At 45.8% G+C, this 17,894-nt stretch overlaps 2 protein-coding genes across 3 annotated transcripts in view; both read right to left on the bottom strand.

The window, feature by feature from the left end:
• The window catches only part of MANBAL (mannosidase beta like), a 298,459-nt gene that overhangs the window by 58,210 nt on the left and 222,355 nt on the right, over positions 1 to 17,894 (bottom strand). The window lies entirely within an intron of this gene.
• Positions 5,369 to 17,894, bottom strand: part of RPN2 (ribophorin II) — a 60,193-nt gene continuing 47,667 nt past the window's right edge. Inside the window, exons 12-18 of one of the 2 annotated variants that reach the window (XM_058685535.1) lie at positions 16,672 to 16,866; positions 15,374 to 15,460; positions 13,288 to 13,383; positions 11,615 to 11,690; positions 9,965 to 10,094; positions 8,391 to 8,438; positions 5,369 to 5,697 (exon numbers count right to left, since the gene is read on the bottom strand). In XM_058685535.1, coding sequence (XP_058541518.1) covers positions 5,685 to 5,697; positions 8,391 to 8,438; positions 9,965 to 10,094; positions 11,615 to 11,690; positions 13,288 to 13,383; positions 15,374 to 15,460; positions 16,672 to 16,866 — 645 coding nt within the window. In that variant the 3' untranslated portion in view covers positions 5,369 to 5,684. The remainder of the gene's footprint in view (positions 5,698 to 8,390; positions 8,439 to 9,964; positions 10,095 to 11,614; positions 11,691 to 13,287; positions 13,384 to 15,373; positions 15,461 to 16,671; positions 16,867 to 17,894) is intronic. The other variant, XM_058685537.1, reaches the window with a different exon arrangement.

The following is a 17,894-nucleotide window of genomic DNA, read 5'->3' as shown; positions in this document are numbered from 1 at the left end:
ACACACTGTGGGTCTTGAACTCACAACCCTGAGATCAGGAGTCCCATGCTCCACCAAATGAGCAAGGTGCCCCCCCCCTTTTTTTTTTTTACATTTTTATGGTGGTTACTAGAAAATTTAAAAAGCACCCATGTGGCTCGCATTACATCTCTATGAAATAGTGCTGGTAGAGCTAATCCTTTTGAGTTAAAAAAAATTTTTTTTAATGTTTATTCATTTTTAAGAGACAGAGAGAGAGAGAGAGAGAGAGAGACAGTGTGAATGGGGGAGGGGCAGAGAGCCAGGGAGACACAGAATCCAAAGCAGGCTCCGAGTTGTCAGCACAGAGCCCAATGTGGGGCTCAAACCCATGAACCTTGAGATCATTACCTGAGCCAATGTCAGACACTGAACTGACTGAGCCACCCAGCACACTTTGAGGTTTTGCTATAAAGGGAAGCAGAGAACTGAAGCCACTGACCACAGGTATCTAGGCCAGGACTACTCAGCTTTTTCTATTGATGAACCATTTCTCACCTGGGCCAGATACCCCCGCGTATCATCTACCCTACACATGCCTCTTAGAATCCATCAACTTCCCGGGGGGATAAATTGTTCTATATTTTGCTTTGAGCAATGGTTACACCAGTGTAGTTAGATATAAACATTCATTGAGCTGTACACTTAAGATTTGTGTATTTTGCTGTAACTAAAAAAAAAAAACCAAAACAAAAAACCAACTATGAAAAGTCCGGATGATGGGAAGTCTGTTTTGATTAAAAGTATAAGAAGAAGAAAAAAAAAAAAAGAAGAAGAAAAAAAAACAGAAGAAGAAAAAAAGAGTATAAGAAGAATCACAGCATTTTGGAGTTGATGGGGACTCAGAGACAAGCAATCCCTACTCCCATTCTGCAGCCAGGGACACACAGCACTGACCTGGGGCCTGGCAGGCAGGTCTCCTGTCTCCCTGCACCAGAACTGTAAAGCCAGCTTGATTCTTCACAGGGTTTAGACCACCTGCTCTCCCTGGGAGTCCCCAGTTTACCCTCCAAGAAAGAATGTCAGGCGTGGGAAAGGCTCTGCAGGGGACCACTGTGGCGGCTCTGCCGAGGAGACCATACCAACAATGGGGGACAAAAGCCCCCTCCAGAGGAGAAGGCTGGCCATTGAGGGCTGGCAGTCCACTTCAACCGAGAGAGGCGGGCAGGCCGAGAACCTGCCAAGGAAGGAGAACAAAGGAGGAAGCTGCTGAATGGTGGGCTTGCCATGGCCAGCCCGGAGGCCCCCTCCTTCCCCCAGACCCACCTGCTCATCTCTTTCCTCCACCCCGACAGAAACAAACACTGAGGACTCTCCCAACTTCCAATTAGTTTTTCAAATGAAATAATGACCACTGGGACCCACTGCTACTTGTGGTTTTCAAGGCGAATACAATTATAAAGGAAAAAACCATGATGGCCACAATTCCGGTGCTTTATCACCATTAACTACAACACTAATGGTGTCTTAAAAGACTTTACCCCTCCCCGCAGAGGAGCTGGGAGCTTCCCATTCCCGTGGGGGTCCTACTTAAGACCCAGTGTTATTTTTTCCCCCTAAGGAAATGCTCTAATCAATGGGGGACTTGTCGCTTTTAATAATAATCCCTTATGTTTGTATTAACTTAAAGTTCACAGAGAGGTTTCCCATCCATTACTGCATTTGCTGCCTCCCACAGCCCTCTGGAGAAAGGCAGGGAGGGGTGGCCTCACAGAGGTCAGGCGCCCCAGCCAGGTCCCACCCGCGCAGAGGGAGCAAAGCCGGGAACCGATTCCTCATTCCAGGGCAGCGCTCTTATGTGGTTTCACGATTCCAGGTCCCTCAGGAAATGCGAGCTGGGGAATCGAGTGAATTAAACAATCAGACAAATAAACACGTGGGCCTGGTACAAACTGCTTTCTGTGATCCTACTAATGACACACGGGAAATAACAGTGATACCAATATCTGCGCTGACCAGAGCAAATACGGAGTCGATGCTAAGCGCCAGGCACTGTGGTATGTGTTTTGGCTGTGACCTCATTTAATCCTTCTAAAGCTCTCGGAGGTATTATCCCCATTTTTACTGATGGGAAACTAAGACCCTGAGGGGTAAAGAAGGGCACAGAGCTAATCAAGCAGGTCAGCTGGGCTCTAAATCACCATGTTTAATACTTCTTAGAGAAAGCCAGGCTCAGCACTACTACATTGTCAAAGAAAAACCAGAGCCACATAGTAAAAATAGTAAGATTTCATTCAGGACTACTGCACTAGGGCGAAAGAGACCTCGGTATAGAACTGGGCTCAGTTCAGAATACGGCATCGGCAAGGGGGGATTTATAGCCAAGGAGTAGGGTGGGGATAGGTGGATGGCTTCTGACTAAACGGACCTTAACAAGATCCCTGCTATAGACAGGCCAGGGTGCTCAGACACCACCTGGGGGTTGGTAGAGAAGAAGGACCTGATCAGATATCGAGGTGGGGGTAGGTTCTGGTTAAACTGACTTAGCAGAATTCTTACTAAACTAGATTTTACAAGAAAGTGCAGAGATGGGTCCAGGAGAAGTTTCAGGAGCCTAAGAGACTCTTAAACACAGAGAACAAACTGAGGATTGCTGGTGGGGTGTTGGGTGGGAGGTTGGACTAAATGGGCGATGGGCGTTAAGGAGGGCACTTGCTGGGATGAGCACTAGGGGTTATATGTTAAGCAATGAATCACTAAATCCTACTCCTGAAATCATTATTACACATTATTACACTCTGTTCTGTCCCAGCATAAAATTCAAGTTGCCTAAAATCTGCCATTGGTCCTAAAATAAAATCTGTGACCTTTACCACAGCCTTTAAAAGCTGTACTTGTTCTGGCTTCCAAGGATACTCTCCTCCTTGCTAACTACACCCTAGTTATACTGGCCTGCCTTCAGGTCGAACATGCCATGCCAAGCTCTTGCCTCAGCGTCTTTGCATATGTTGACCCTATGCCCAGAGTGCCCTCTCCTAGCTCTGCACAGGCTCCCTCTTGTCCTTCTGGTGTCAGCTTAGCCTTCCCAACCCCGCTAGGTAAAAAGTGCTTCCTTGAAAGCCCTTCAGATTTGCAGTCTGTTTCCCCTGTCCCCTCCAATTTTAAGTGGATCAAGGGCAGGGAACTGTCCATCTTGCTCTCGGCTACAGCTCGACACAGCACAGAGCGTGGCACATAGCAAGTCTGCTGTGCTTTACTCCCCAGCTCCTTTCTGGGTCCACAGGCCAACCCTCAACCAGCCTGGAAGCTGTTTTCTGACTTCCTTTCCTGCAGCCCCTATACTTCTGTTCTCAGGCTTTACCCTTTCTCTACACCTCGGTCCATCAGGTCTCATTGGTCTGTCTTCCAGAACTGTACCCATCTGGTTCTAGGTGTAAGTCCCAGCTGGGTGGGCTCCCCCTGCTGTCATCCCTCCCCCACCACGGAGCTGGTGTGGCGCCAGCCTAAGTAGGGTCACTAGGAGCCACTCTAGAGCCCAATATTACCCTTTGCCCACAGAGTGGGATAAGAAACAAACACTTAAAAGCGAAGAAGGCTTCCAAAGTCATAGTCGACAGGAACCAGGCAGGTGAAATTGGCAGGTGGAACAGCAGAGGCGCCGTGCTGTGGTGAGAGGCACAGACACCTGTGGGGACGGAGCTCTGGCAAGCCGGAAAGAGCAGGCCCCACCGGCAGGGAGTTGCTGCTGCTCGGCTCCAGCTGATTGTTGCCATGTAGCAATCAGGCCCAGTGTCACAGGCTCAGATTTTCTTTTTTTTTTTTTTTTTTTTTTTTTTTTTTTTTTTTAATGTTTTTTTTTTAATGTTTTTTATTTATTTTTGGGACAGAGAGAGACAGAGCATGAACGGGGGAGGGGCAGAGAGAGAGGGAGACACAGAATCGGAAACAGGCTCCAGGCTCCGAGCCATCGGCCCAGAGCCCGACGCGGGGCTCGAACTCACGGACCGCGAGATCGTGACCTGGCTGAAGTCGGACGCTTAACCGACTGCGCCACCCAGGCGCCCCTCAGATTTTCTTTTTTAAGAGAATCGAAAACCCAGGGAGCCTGGGTGGCTCAGTCAGTTGAGGATCTGGCTCTTGATTTCGGCTCAGGTCATGATCCCAGGGTCATGGGATTGAGCCCTCGTGTGGGGTTCTGTCCTGAGCATGGAGCCTGCTTTGAATTCCCTGCTCCCCCCCCCCCCCCCCGTGCCTCTCCCTCACTTACATGCTCTCCCTCCCTAAAAACAAAAATAAAAAATGAAAAAAAAAAAAGAGAATCCAGCACCCAAAACCCGTATTTTTATTACTTTCTCAGTTTGTTAAGTTAGCAGCTTATTCAGTTTTTGAGAAAACATATGGATCAAATAAAACCTATCAATGGGCCACCTCTGGTTGCAGCCTCTGGGAAAGGTGAGGCCTTCTTCCCACCTTGGAAGCAACCCTGTAATTGCCCACATCACCCTCTCTCACCTGTAGAATCCCCATTCAGAAGTAGTCCAAAGTTCCAGAATCTCTTTTCCCCAACCAAAAATCCCAATTTCCTCACTGTAGTGAAATCCAGCTTGCACTGGAATGCAGTCTGATTCAAATCATTTCTGCCTCCCAAATTCAATAAATACCATGAGGATTACCTGCTTTTCAAAAGTAATCTAAATGTATTTATGATGTTTCAATTCACAGAATCAGAGGTGATGAGGGAAAAGTATGTAACTAGGAGCTAATTAGGGAAGGTGCCAAGAGCTGAGCCAAGCACTTTAGATGCAGGAAACTCCCTCAGTCATATGACGTAAGTACAGTCATTATCTCTCTTCTACAGAAGAAAAGGAGGCTTAGAAAACTTAAGCCACCGGCCCAACGTCCCTCACCCTAACAAGTGGCGACAGCAGGTTTGCATAACACTGAAGTCTATACACTTAACCATATTATTCAATATTTCTTCTCTATGTGATAGTATATAACCTCCAGGTAATGGTGGTCCTGGACACAACTTCAAAAGGGACATCCTTGAGATATGTGTGTCCCTCTAAGAGCCTAAGAATACTCATGTGGCCCGCCTCCTTTTAAGACAATTCCTCCCCTTCCCCACTGCATGCCAAGCCCATACTTTGAAGGCAAAAGCAGAGGGGCCTTCAGATATCAACAGGGCTCCTTTGCAGACAGATGGTGCCCACTACCGGAGAAGAAAAAATGCCCACTTTTCCAGGCAATTCTCAGTCCTGTTAGGAAAGAGGCAAAAAGGACTAAAGTAAAAAGGCCTGGAGAAACACCCTGGCCACCTTGTCAACAATACTTCCCAACTAAGTCCTCATGTTATGTACCCCGGGGATCCCACCAGCCCAAAAGTACTAGAACAAACTCTCAATCGGGCCGTTGTTCCTGTTATTCTCTTTATTCCAAAACAGATTAATTACAAATTTCAACTTTTCAAATGCAACATCTGGCTAAGTTAGGAATATTCACAGCCTCTTGATAAGGCGCCATGCCAAAGAAACAGGATATTTGGGCTCACAGGTGTGCACTCTGTGTCGGGGAAATAGAAAACAACAAGCAAACGTATAACCACAATTCTGACTTTTTTTTTGTTTAAATAAAGTTTCTTCATTCCTCTACAAACTGTGAATTGTTCTTGACTCCTTTCCTTGATATTCATCTCAGCTTGCAAAATTTCCTTCCTTCTTCTGGCACTAATGTGCTGTTCTGAAAGAAAATGGAGACAAACACCAAATTACTGAAGGTTTCAGTTCGCTGTTACAGTTCCTAACTGGTGACAACAGAGAGACCAAGGTTCTCTGCCGTTTTAAGATCCTAGTTATATAGGAATAATCATTAATCTATTAATTGTATTTATTTATCCCCCATCTCATTTCACAAGAGATTGTGAGACCACTAGTTCCAGCAAAAGCTGATGATAGCGTAAATACGAACAACAGCGCAAACCTGACGACTAGGAAAGAAAGTGGCATGTGGAGCTCTGACATGAGGTAATTCCAGGCACACCTCTCACAGTGCAAGGCCAGAAAGACAGTGTAAATTTCAACTAGGGGAAGAAAAAAGAAAGCCTAAACAACGTCCGTCTTCAATTTCCCACGCTCCGGGTCCGCCAACCAGCACGGGCCCTCACGTAGCTTGGACGATGACATTCCGGCCACTCAGGACAGAAACCCGCACCATACTCCTGCCATGCAGCTCTCCAGTCATGTTCTTGCCAATGGTCAGCCTCAGTGTCTAAGCCTAAGAACGATTCTCAAAAATGGAACTCAGCTCACAGAAAAACTCTAAGAGGAGACAAAAACCTCGCTATCTCTTATTCCTTCTTTCCCCATGGCTGCCCTACCGTCGACTCTAAGAACTGAGGGGAAACATGAGAACGGAAATGACAATCTAGACAGCTGCTGTGCAAGTAGGAGGGTGAAGCAGCAAACAGGTGTTTCGGGCAGCTCCAGCAGGCAGAGGCACCGCGCCGACACGCACGCCGTCCTTAGCGGGCAGTTCTACCCAGTGGTGAGGGCTGACGCGATGGCGATGCAGTCTTGCAGAATGGTAGGCTCCTACCCGATTAATCCACAGTTCCAGGGGACACACACACAGGCACAGAACTAATCCTGAAGGCTGAAGCGAGTGCCCCTAATCCCCTGCCAACATGCAGAGGTTCCCAGGTGCACTACAACGTGTGTGCTCCGGAACGACCATGAGGAGAGGAGAGTGTGAGTATGAAACAGGAGGAGCTGAAAGGGCAGCGGCCCACCAGCCTCCGTCTTGGCTAAGAAGGTACAGCCTCTATTGTGCCTCATCAAATCGATGTCTGTCCTCAGATCAAAAGCACTTAGCTACCACAGACTTTCCTTTAAAATACTAGGCCCCGACCTCTGAAGTCCCAAACGTCCTCTCTCTCAAGCAGTGTGATTTGGGGGCAGCAGCAGCATGAGGGCAGACTATCTAAATAGCAAGAAAAAAAAAATCAATCCAGAGTTATTTTGAAGAATTAAAGAGCTCAATATTTAGCAGAAAGGACTAGTTCTGAAAGTAAAATCTCAGAACAACGCTAATGCAGGACAAAATCAACTGGGTATGTCAGGGAATGGGGGAGGAGACAAGGGACTGACTACACAGGGGAACTTTCTGGAGTGTAGAAATAGTCTATACCTTGACCGAGGTGGTATTTACACGACTGTGTAATTTGTCAATATTCAGATTGTACTCAAAAAGGGCAACTTTTACTGGATATAAATTGTACCTCAATTAAACCCCAAAAAACAAAACCAGGACAAACGCAGTCTTTGTGTTGAGGATTAGATGTGCCAGCTTATGCTCACACATCAGTGAAAAGGCTCTACGTTCCATGCTTTTGTTGCTCTCCCTGATCTGCAGAGGATTAAAAATTAGATGGCTCTGCTGCCTTGGCAGGGAAGCCATTTCCAAGCCAAGGGATCAGGGAACATGACTTGAAAATTCAAATACTTTCCTTCTCTATATGTTGGCCCAGTACAGGTGTCAGCAAACGATGCCCCAGGGGCCAAATCCAGCCCACCACCTGTTTTTGTAAATAAAGTTTTATTGGAACACAGCCATGCTCATTTGTTTAGTCTACGGCTGCTTTCACATTACAGTGACAGAGTTGAGTAGCTGTGATGGAGGCCATATGGTCTGCAAAGCCTAAAATACTATCTTTCTAGAGAACCTTTCCTGATCCCAGTCTAGAGGAACTGATCAATGAAGCGCATACTCTCTCCCCTCCCCTCCCTTCGCCTTGCTTTCACCTCCATCCTCATCCTAGGATTAACACCTAGGAAAATGGGTGATATTTCACTTGACATTTTAGTCACACAGGGGTCAGCCCTGAACTACACCCTGAGTCCTAGAAACCGGGGTTCTGATGCTGGCTTTGAGCTATGGCCATTAGTCCTTCGTAACAGAGAATCTCACCAAACCACACTGTTTGGCCCAACCAAAGATCAGCGTTACAAAAAGGCCTAGAAACAGTGACAAGGTGTGCCAGGATTTGCCATGGGACCATCATTTAATGAACTGAGATGTTCTGAACGGGGTCCCCTTTCAAGAAGTCCAAGGTTGCATCTGTCTTATCCTCAACTCTGCTTTCCTCATCGAGAAAGGGGCCGCTGTCTATCAAGTACCCCATGGGCATAAGGGAGGATGGAGTCTAATGCAGCCAAAGCCAGGTCAAATTACCCTATCAGTTGAGCTCACTCAGGGAGTTTTGGTTTTTTGCCCTGGTCCAGTAAGTTCAAAAATGGCCCCAGAATTCAGCTTTGGCTTGGGGAAGGTGGGGAGGAACGAGTGGGCTGAACATCAGATAAAAAACTGACATGCATGAGGTGGGCAAGATGGGAAAGGGGCCCTGCTTCTGGGATGAGTCCACCCTTCATCTTTACCGTAGTGTCCTATATTTTGCCAATCTACTGCTCTGCTCTGCAGCGATCCTGCCAAAGGAAAGAGGGTTTGAGAATCAAGAAAGGACAGTGGGAAGAGAAATAAGCTTGAGAAAAGAAATGGCAAACACCCAACCAGAGCTTCCATTAGGGTCCGTGATTCCCCCAGTGGCAGAGTTTGTTCTAGGACTCACAGCAGAACTTTCTGTATGAGGGTGCGTGCATGTCCGTGTGCACACATGCTGGAGAGGGAATGGGGACCATGGTCTCTCTCCCCAGAAAATGTACACAATTTTAGGATTCCAGATTAGGAACCCCTGCTAAACAGGATCTAAATCAAATGGTTTCCAGTCCACTACTCCCCTGATTTGTACATCTTGTGTGGGCAACTTCTAGAAAAGAGAGAACTCAACAGAGCACAGCCTTTTGGCTCCCTGGGGCCTGGACTGGCTGCTGCAAGGGAACAGGGCTCTGCTTAGAAAAAACAGCTGAGTCCCTGGCTCTTTCTCAGATGCGATGCATAGCTGCCAAGTTAAGGCTCCTGGAAGGGCAGAGAAATGAACCAGCTGCCACTGCCGGTGCTAAGGGAAGCTCTGGTGGAACGTGGATCACTACAGGGAAGTGAGGGAGCACCTCGGGGCCAGGTCTCCACGAGGCGAGGCACTCAGCGCACAATGGAGACTCAGGCAGGGATGAGACAGGTGGCTCTCCCGCCTACTAATGGTCTCTGAGAAAGCCTCTCTGATCTGCCCAACTTAATTGGCAGCCATGTTGGAGGGCACACTATTGAGTTACATTCTTACAGCAAAAGTCCTGGAGAGGAGAAAGCAGGGCACATCTGAAAATGTTAACTTCCAAAGGTGAAAGCAATTCTGACCTTTTCTTACCGACCTTTCCGTGGCTCAAATCACCCAAGTTCTAATAAAGTCAAATCAATGAGAAACACCTATGTGACATTTAAATTTGCTTCTAATCCAGGTTCGAAAATCAAGCTGCCAGCAAGCTGCTGCCGTGCTGAGATCTGACCGTTTGTGTGAACCTAAGGTTGTCTGGTTCTCAGGGACGTGGTACAGGCTACCGAGCAGGGCTCCCTGTTAGGGGCTTCTTAAAACCTGTGGCCGTTGGGGGTGGGGGTGGGATGGGATGGGAAGAGCGTGGACCTCACACTTAGGAGGAAACGCTCCGAAAGTCTGCCAGGGGTTATAGAGGATTAGCTCTGGGGCATGGGAGGAGGACAGAATAGGATTCCCTGTGGCGAGTAGAGAACATTTTTATACAGCCAGCACATTAACAACGATCTTCTGCCGCACATGTTCTAATCCATTTTAATCTTCATAAAGCAATTATTTTCTTCTCTTGTTCTAATGTGTCAGGGCATAAATCACTGTGGTTTTAATACATTTAAAACTGATCACCAAGGCCCCTTTCGGACTTAAAAGGCTGGATTAAGGTGTCACACTTGCCCCTAAGGATACGAATCATTCTGCCACATACCCTTGTTCAAAGAGCTGGGTGAGCAGAGCTGACAAAAATATTTCTAATCCCACTCTGAGTCCCTGGCCCATCCCCAGCCTTACCTCTTGATTGCCTGCTGGGCCAGCATCCGATTGCCAGCCAGGAACGTCACACTGCCCAAGATGGCCAGGTACTTCAGGGTCTGGAACATGTTGAGCTGAGTCCAGTAGACATACATGAGCCCCAGCATGGCTACAGGAACAGATGTCATGACAGCCAATTAAACTGCTGGACTCTGAAGAGGTCTCTATTTCCAGACCAGCTCATTTTATTCCTTTTATCTGGTGCCAGAAAATTAACTCAATATACTTACCTTGGCTACCAAGAAATTCAGAGGTAAAAATCAGATGTCAGCTACCTTAACTATCCGGTTCCATGTTCCAACTCACATCTATTTCCTTTAATGGAGTTTTTTTATTTTTGTTGGTTTTTTTTTAAAGCATTACTATGATACTATATTTGGCATTCATTTTATTTTTTAAATTCTGAATGAAAGCATGCAGGGTTAAATAAATGAATAATTTCCTTTCTATTAAAAAAAGATTATTAAGGGGATTTTGCCAGTGTGAGTAGGAAGGAAGCAGGAAGCACTGAGGAAGAAGGTTTAATGAAAAGGGCTCAGGCCTGGGCACTGGGAGCCCTGGGTTCTGGTCCAGGCTCTTCCTTGCCTAGCCGCTTCCATTTCTCTGAGCCTACATTCTCTCACTTGTTGAACAGCGAGGATCGTAACTCCTGCCCTGGGCACCCACATCACAGCTGTGATGAAAATCAAATGAGGGAATGTGCACAAAAAACACTCTGGCAAGAAAAGTCATGGCTCTAAACAAATTTATATTCAGGTTCTAGTCTCAGCTTCACTCAGGAGGGCTATCATCAAACCCAGTAACTAGGCTGGTGAGAAAGGTCATCCTGTCAATTTTGCCCAGAAAGATGACGGATGAACTACGGCAGGGGTTCTTAACTGTTTCTGAGGTCACGGACCACTGTGAGAATCTGATCAAAGTTACAAACTCCCTCTTTCCTAAGAAAAACACAGACACACATTTGTCTAGAATTTTAACTGATTTATCTGTGGACCGCTATAGAATCACACACTATGGATGCACAGAGGGTGACTCCCTAAAGCGTCAACGAAATCAGAGAATACTGAAATCTCAGTGAAATGCAAGGCGCCACAGATCCAACAGGGTCAAACGTCTCAAACGCTTAGCTGGTTTGTGAATTTGCCATCTTGTCATGTTTAGGTCCTAACTTCTCAAGAGAATAACACGGGACAGAGTGGCCAACTATGGAAGAAACTGTTTTCTATTACTGTCCAGACCCAGCCGCCAACAAACGTGAAGATCGATATGGTGGGGAAAGATAACCTTTGGAAACTGCATTAATGCTCTTCATCCAGGAAGATGGCTCAGTGTAAAGCTACGGCAAGTGAGTAATCTCTGGAAATGAACAGGGCTATTAAGTATGGGTAAATGGCCAGCCAACAGCAGCCTAGCACAATGAAACCCAATATAATGACAGCTGTTCTACGCTGATGGACCAAACAGGTTTATCATCATATTAACTGTCCTAAAAGGCCAGGAGGAAGAGGGAAATGTTATGCTATTAAGTCATTATAGTTAATAGGTTGTGGGTCTACTTAACAGGGCTTTTGCATGGGCAGGCAAAATGTCAGAGGAGGCTAAATGGAATTAGCAGCCTAGAGTGCTTACCAGCATGTCCCAGGTGAAAGATGATCGTGCTTGGAGCAAAAGTGAAGTTGGACACATTGGCACCAATCCGGATCCACTGAACGATGGGGAGAGATAAATTAAAAAGACATTAGAACTTGAAAGGGAAGGCAACACATGCTACGTCAATGCTAATCCAATGAACAGCCCCAAGGGCTTAAAAGTTCATGTATACTTGAAGGACAGGAAATTTTTCCAAGTGACAGCCATCCTATTATAAGTCCTCAGGAAAAAAATTGTTCCCTTTTCTCTTTAGGAAGGCATTCCTACACCTGCTCTCAAATGTGCTTGAGTAACTCAAACCTGAACATCCTTTTTAATGACTGCAAACTCTTCTATTTTAAAGCAGGTGAAACCACAAAGCTGAAAGGTCACAGACCGCATTTATGATGAAGTAACTGGCACTCAGGCTAATTCCTCTAAGTACTGGTAAGATAAGACCCTTGGCAGCTGGTAGGGTGCACGCTCCTGCTGTGGGTTCCATGCCTTTTGAAATTCTGATCACTCATGAGAACAGGTGCCCATACCCTCAGTCTGGTTTCTGAAAGATTGTGCCATGCCTTCCAGATTTAGACTGACCAATAATTCCTTTACTAAAATCAATGAATAAATTAGAAACACAGGCAGCTAACTTTCCAGAAGTAAGATCTAATGAGTTTTCCATACAGTTATCAAAATTCTCTGAACTTCGAGGATATGCTTCTTATATTTATAATTTGTAAAGAGAGACCAAAAGAAAATTATTAAAAAAAAATTCAAACAGTACACTGAAGTATAAAAATGTCCTTCCTTTATACTCCCTAAAAGGTCCTCTCCTTAGAGGTGACCAACACTAACAGATAATGCCTTTTCAAGGTTTTTACAAAGAGGACCATACTACACATACTCTTCTACCCCTGGCCTTCTTCACCCAGTATGACATCTTGGCAATCTTGTCAATACCAGCATATAAATCTATACATTCTTTTAATAAAGTGCATATTATTCCATCATATGGATGTACCATAATTTATTTAACACTTGCTTTTATGAGGGTTTTGGGTTGTTTATGGTTTTAGGTTCACTGAAATGCACAGCCTCTGTTCTCTGTTATCTTTTTAAAAAAAAAAATTATTTCTTTATTTCTTTATTTACTTGTTTATTGAGAGAGAGAGAGAAACAGCAGGGGGGAGAGAGAGAATCCCAAGCGGGCACCGAGCTATCAGCGCAGAGCCCGACACACAACGCACAGTTCGATATCATGAACTGTGTTCTCATGATCTGAGCTGAAATCAAGAGTCAGACGCTAAACCGACTGAGCCACCCAGGTGTCCCTCTGTACTCTCTTTTTATATAGCTATCAGCATTGGGCCTTGCCTTCTTCACACTTGACCTCATCTGAACACTCCTGCAGAGTATCCCAGTCCATACACTTTTATCATTTTTCAGTGGCTATGAGGTACTTTCTCATGCCTCTCGTTTATGGATCAGTTGGCTGTTCCCCACAGTGGGGAATTTCAGTTATTCTAAAACTTTTTGACCATCGGTTCAGGTCACAGCTGCTGGACCCCTTCAGAGCTGTGCGGAGGCCAGAGCACAAAGCCTCCTTTAGAACAGCTACATCTGCTGAGTCTGGCGCCAGACACACGCTGCCCATGCTAATTACAGCTACTCACCAGAGCAAAGAGCAGGAGCAAGGGCGAGAGGATCAGGGCTGTGAACGTATTGGACACCACGGTGGGGGGCCTCTTCTCAGGCTCTCGGAACAGGTGCTGCCAAAAGAGGACATACCAAGAGTATTTAAGAATGTGCCCTTCCCCGCAGGGGCTGCCATGTATACCAGGAACCAAAATGCCAATGATGGTCAAGAAGAAGAAATGCTTCCCAGAGGCTAAACCCTCCTGGAAGTGAGAGGACACTGGGCTTCTGCCTCTTCTCAATGCTGGCTTCTAATCCCAGAGGCCTCTTTCCAAAGACACCAGTCCCAGCTCACTACTTGGGCAACCCTCTTTTTCTCGCAAAGACTCACTGCCGTTTAGAGGTTAGAAAATGCAACCCATTCAATGGCATTTTGCTTAGTGTCAGAGAGGGTGCCCAGGTATATGGATGGTTTGGATGATACATCCAAGGCAGGACTCTGGCTTTCATAATGCTTCTGGGTTCCTAGGGTGGCACTATCATATATTACTGCCCCACTTAAGTTAGCTAACTGGTGGTAACCTCACTCACTGTAAAAGAGCTTCACTACTGATGGTTCCAACCATAACTCACCCCTTCTGCATCCAGCCCATGGCTCTAAGGAAGCCCTAAATGAACCTTCTCTCTTCCTTGTTCTGCCTGATTTCCAGAATTGGAACCAGAAAGCTGGGCAAGCACTGCTCTGGTATTTCTTTGTTTTGCTTTGTTCTGAGAACCTCTGTATGAAGATCTTTGGGAGGCTCATCTAGACAGTGTCACCCAGCAGGGGCAGTGATGGACTAGGGGGTCCAGAAGACTTCTATTTGGGCCCAAGTAGAGGGACAAGTTGCTTTACCAACTTTTTGCCTCAGTTTCTAACTGGAAAATCGGGGATGGGAGGGCAATGACCATCCTATTAGGTTTGCAAGGTGGCTGTAAAGACCAAATGCAATAGGGCATCTGACTGTGCTTTGTAAGCTCTAACATGTGCAAATTTAACTTTTTTTCAGTCTTTCTTCCAATGCACAGACTCATGTCTGTCTTTCCTTGCCAATGTCCAGCCAACCCAGCTCCAGGATGAGGCAACCCCACCTGGGAGTCCTGTTCCCAAATTTTCACCTCAGTTCCTCTTTGCTGCCACTACCATTAAGGGATCTCTAACACCGTCTATGGCAGATCAGTCAGCACCCTTCATCCTCACAGTTGTACCTTCTATTTAACTGCATTTTACAATCTTAAACAATGCTGTATCAACATTAAGAGGATTTCAAAGAAGAATCCTACTACTTACACCCTTTGGACCCTTGTCCTTTTGTTAAATAGTGAAACAAGAGTAAGCAGTCTGCTTGGAACATCTCGACATTCATTCAGATGTGGTGTGAATAGTTTCCACATTACTACAGTATGATCATTTCTTAGGACTGCAAAATAGTCCACTGAGTGCGTCCACCTCAGTCTCCTTAACCAATGGCTCAAACTGCTTAACAATTACTATACTTATTTTGTTTATGTTTATTTTGTAAAATGTTTTAGAGACTTCTCAAAGCCTTTCTTCCTTGATCAGTTACTTATTTTGATTCTCACAACAGTCCTGTGCTGCTGAGCTGGGCTGGGCAGAGACTGCTAACTGTGTGCATGGAAGATGAATCCCTGGAGAGAGGATTGCCTGGGGGAGGAAAGCCCTATGCTCCCACCCAGTTGAGTTTTCCACCTATAGGCCCCAATAGCCCTGATTTCTGCAGGAGCAGAGAGGAAGAATGCCAAACCCATCGGTCCTGTAGCTGTCAACTGAAGGCTGAACCTCCTGAATGTTTAGGAAAAACAGACTCTGATTTTGTGTCCAACTATCTGCTTTCAGGGAGCTGGTCACTGGGCTCTTTGAGCCTGTTTTTTCAAGTTCTAGGTTGGCACTGATATTTGTCCCGTTTAATTTGCAGTGTGGTGAAGCCAAAACTATAAAATATTGTGTAAACAGGTTAAAGGAGATCCCAGAGCCACAGTTCAGGCATTCGCTGCCCTCTCTGGTTGTGCCCATTTTACGTTTCTCCTCCATGTTTAGTGGGAGAGCCCTTAGGCTCCTTATACCTGAATTTCCTGTTTGGGGGTGAAAAGGTTCTTGGACAGGACAGTCGATGGAGCATCTTCTTCAGGGAACTTGATGACCACATCAGCCTAAAAAAATAAGGGCAGCTTTTAAAGGCACAGGGTAGAGAAGGGGTTGAAACAGGGTAGCGTGCCCTAACTCACATGCAGGCCCATAACTGAAAACAGCTCCTAGCAGTCTAATCACTTCTGATCTATTAGCTGACAACTGAGGCAGTAAAAATGTCAAGAACAAAATAATAAGTATTTGTTGAAACTGCTTTTTAGAGCTAGAATTTCAATTTTCTACTGGTCTGGTGAGCCCCACAGAGCTGCTTAATACAAAAATCCCAGCTGGTATTCAGGCTGTTACAGTTGCAATCAGAAACTGCTGGTGTCCCTGGGAAGTGTGATTTAGTCACAGAAAAAAGAAATGAAAATGTGCTCTCGTACAAAAAGCAGCCCGAAGTCCAGGAGAAGAAAAAAGGCTCTGAATACAACGCAAAGAAATGCAGCTGCCCCTTTGTCTTGCAGAGGGAGCGACCACCATTCAAGGCCTGGGGTTTGGCCTCTGCTACCTTTCCAACCTCACCACCCACTGCTCTTGACCAGATGCAGGGGCTCCAGCAAAATGGACCCACTCAGGCCTCACCGAAAACATCTTCTGCGGGTCATTCCCCAGCCCCCAGATACTATTCTGATAAACCCCTGCAATTCTTCCACCCCTCACTCGAATGCTGTCTTTCAAGAAGTATTTCGCTCATCACATCCATCAGATGTGAGATATGGAGGTGAAAAGCACTATGTAAACCATAACACAGTATGCAAATATTGGTTAATAGTTCATTAGCATCTTGCATATTCTAGAATTCATCTGAATTATTTTCAAAATTCAAATCTTACCCTTTCCCACCCCACCCTGTGAGGCTATACCACATCTCAAAGACCAGGCTTTTATCTCTTACATCTATGTATCCCCCATAGTGCCTTGCTATAAAATGAAAACTTCCTTCGAGTGGAACTTTATAATTATAGAAATTTGCTAGGACCCACGAGGGCAAATTCATGCTTCATTCATTCACTCAGTCACTATTTATCCAGCACCTACGATGTGCCAGGCCATGTGCATACCCCTAGGACTACTAATGGAAGACAGCACACGGCCCCTCACCTCACCATGCCTATTTATTGCCCTGCACAGGCAAGGCCAGGGTAAAGAGGCCATGTTCCTGAAAAAGAGCAGTCTCTGTCTGACTGTGGCACAGCCACTCTTGCCTAGGTCAAGGTGCATTAGGGCATACCACATTCCAAAGGATTGGGTTCTTCAAAGTGGCATCTCCGATGATCAAATAGAGAGTGTAGGTGCCGGATGCAGAGTCAAATTCGATCTTTCTCTCAGAAGTATCCAGTTCAAACTTGTACACGTTCTTGCTGTCTGGCTCAGCAACAAACACTACTTCCTGGCCAGTCTTCTGGTTATGGAGTCGGACAAATGTCTGGGTAGAACAATAATAATACAACCTTTCATCTGATAATTTCAAAGTTCCCTCCATACCCAACACCAAATCAACAATGCAGGAGACTATTGGCTCTTTTGTCACAGTGGAAGCTCTGGGATGTGCCAGACCTGCCTAAGAGCGAGGAAGGAGTGGCCATCCCACTCTGGTTCCCAGCTCAGAGATTAGAGATCACTTTTTGTTAGTCTAAGATATTTAACTTAGGGGTCCGGCCAATTCTCAACTACATGGAGGCTGAATGCCCAGTTTGTGGAAGATTTAAGCCCTTTGCTGCTGCTGCAGTTTCTTCTTCCTGCCAGCCTTTTGGCCACTTTGCTGCCCAATTAACTTCTTCACCAGAGGGTGAAAAGAAGGGAAATGAGGTGGAACTGTAAGAGGCCCATTTTCAATTTCCTAGTGCCTCTAGCTAAAGATTTAGTAGAAGAGGCTTGAGGATTGATAGCAAGGCAGAGTTCTAACCAAGCAGAGCAGCCTGGTGTCACAGAGAAAGCCCAGGCTCTGAAGACAGACACATTTGATTCCACTACTTTTTAGGTGAGCAGGTCACTTCACCCCCTCAGGCCTTGATTTCCTCATCTTTATGAGAGAACGATTAACCTCTATATGTGGTGTACCTGTGCAAAGATTCACAATGATAAATGCAAAGCATTTAGCGCAAGACCTGGTATATGCTAGCTAGTTGACAAATAGTAGCTGATACTGTCACAAATGTGATGGTACGAGTCCTTATCCCCCCCAATGGCACAAGAAACTAAGGCTTCTGCATATTAGAACTGCAGCAAACTTAACATCCACTCTGAGCTTTCCTTTCAGGTGTTTCAAAATAAAGAATTGAACAAGGCTGGAAGGTTCCAAGGATTAAATGAGTTGCCATGTTCACGCAATTCAGCCCTGGCTCCCAGAAAAAAATGTAAATCTCATTTGTCACTCTGCATCTGGGCAACGAGGAACCACCATCAAAGTATTTAGAGAAAAGGCCCAGAGATGTGAAGCATCCTGACTACAGC

The sequence above is a fragment of the Neofelis nebulosa genome, chromosome 9 (genome assembly GCF_028018385.1).
Source record: "Neofelis nebulosa isolate mNeoNeb1 chromosome 9, mNeoNeb1.pri, whole genome shotgun sequence".
Taxonomy (NCBI): Eukaryota; Metazoa; Chordata; class Mammalia; order Carnivora; family Felidae; genus Neofelis; species Neofelis nebulosa.
The sequence above is the reverse complement of the archived record's forward strand: the minus strand, read 5'-3'. Positions and strand labels throughout refer to the sequence as shown.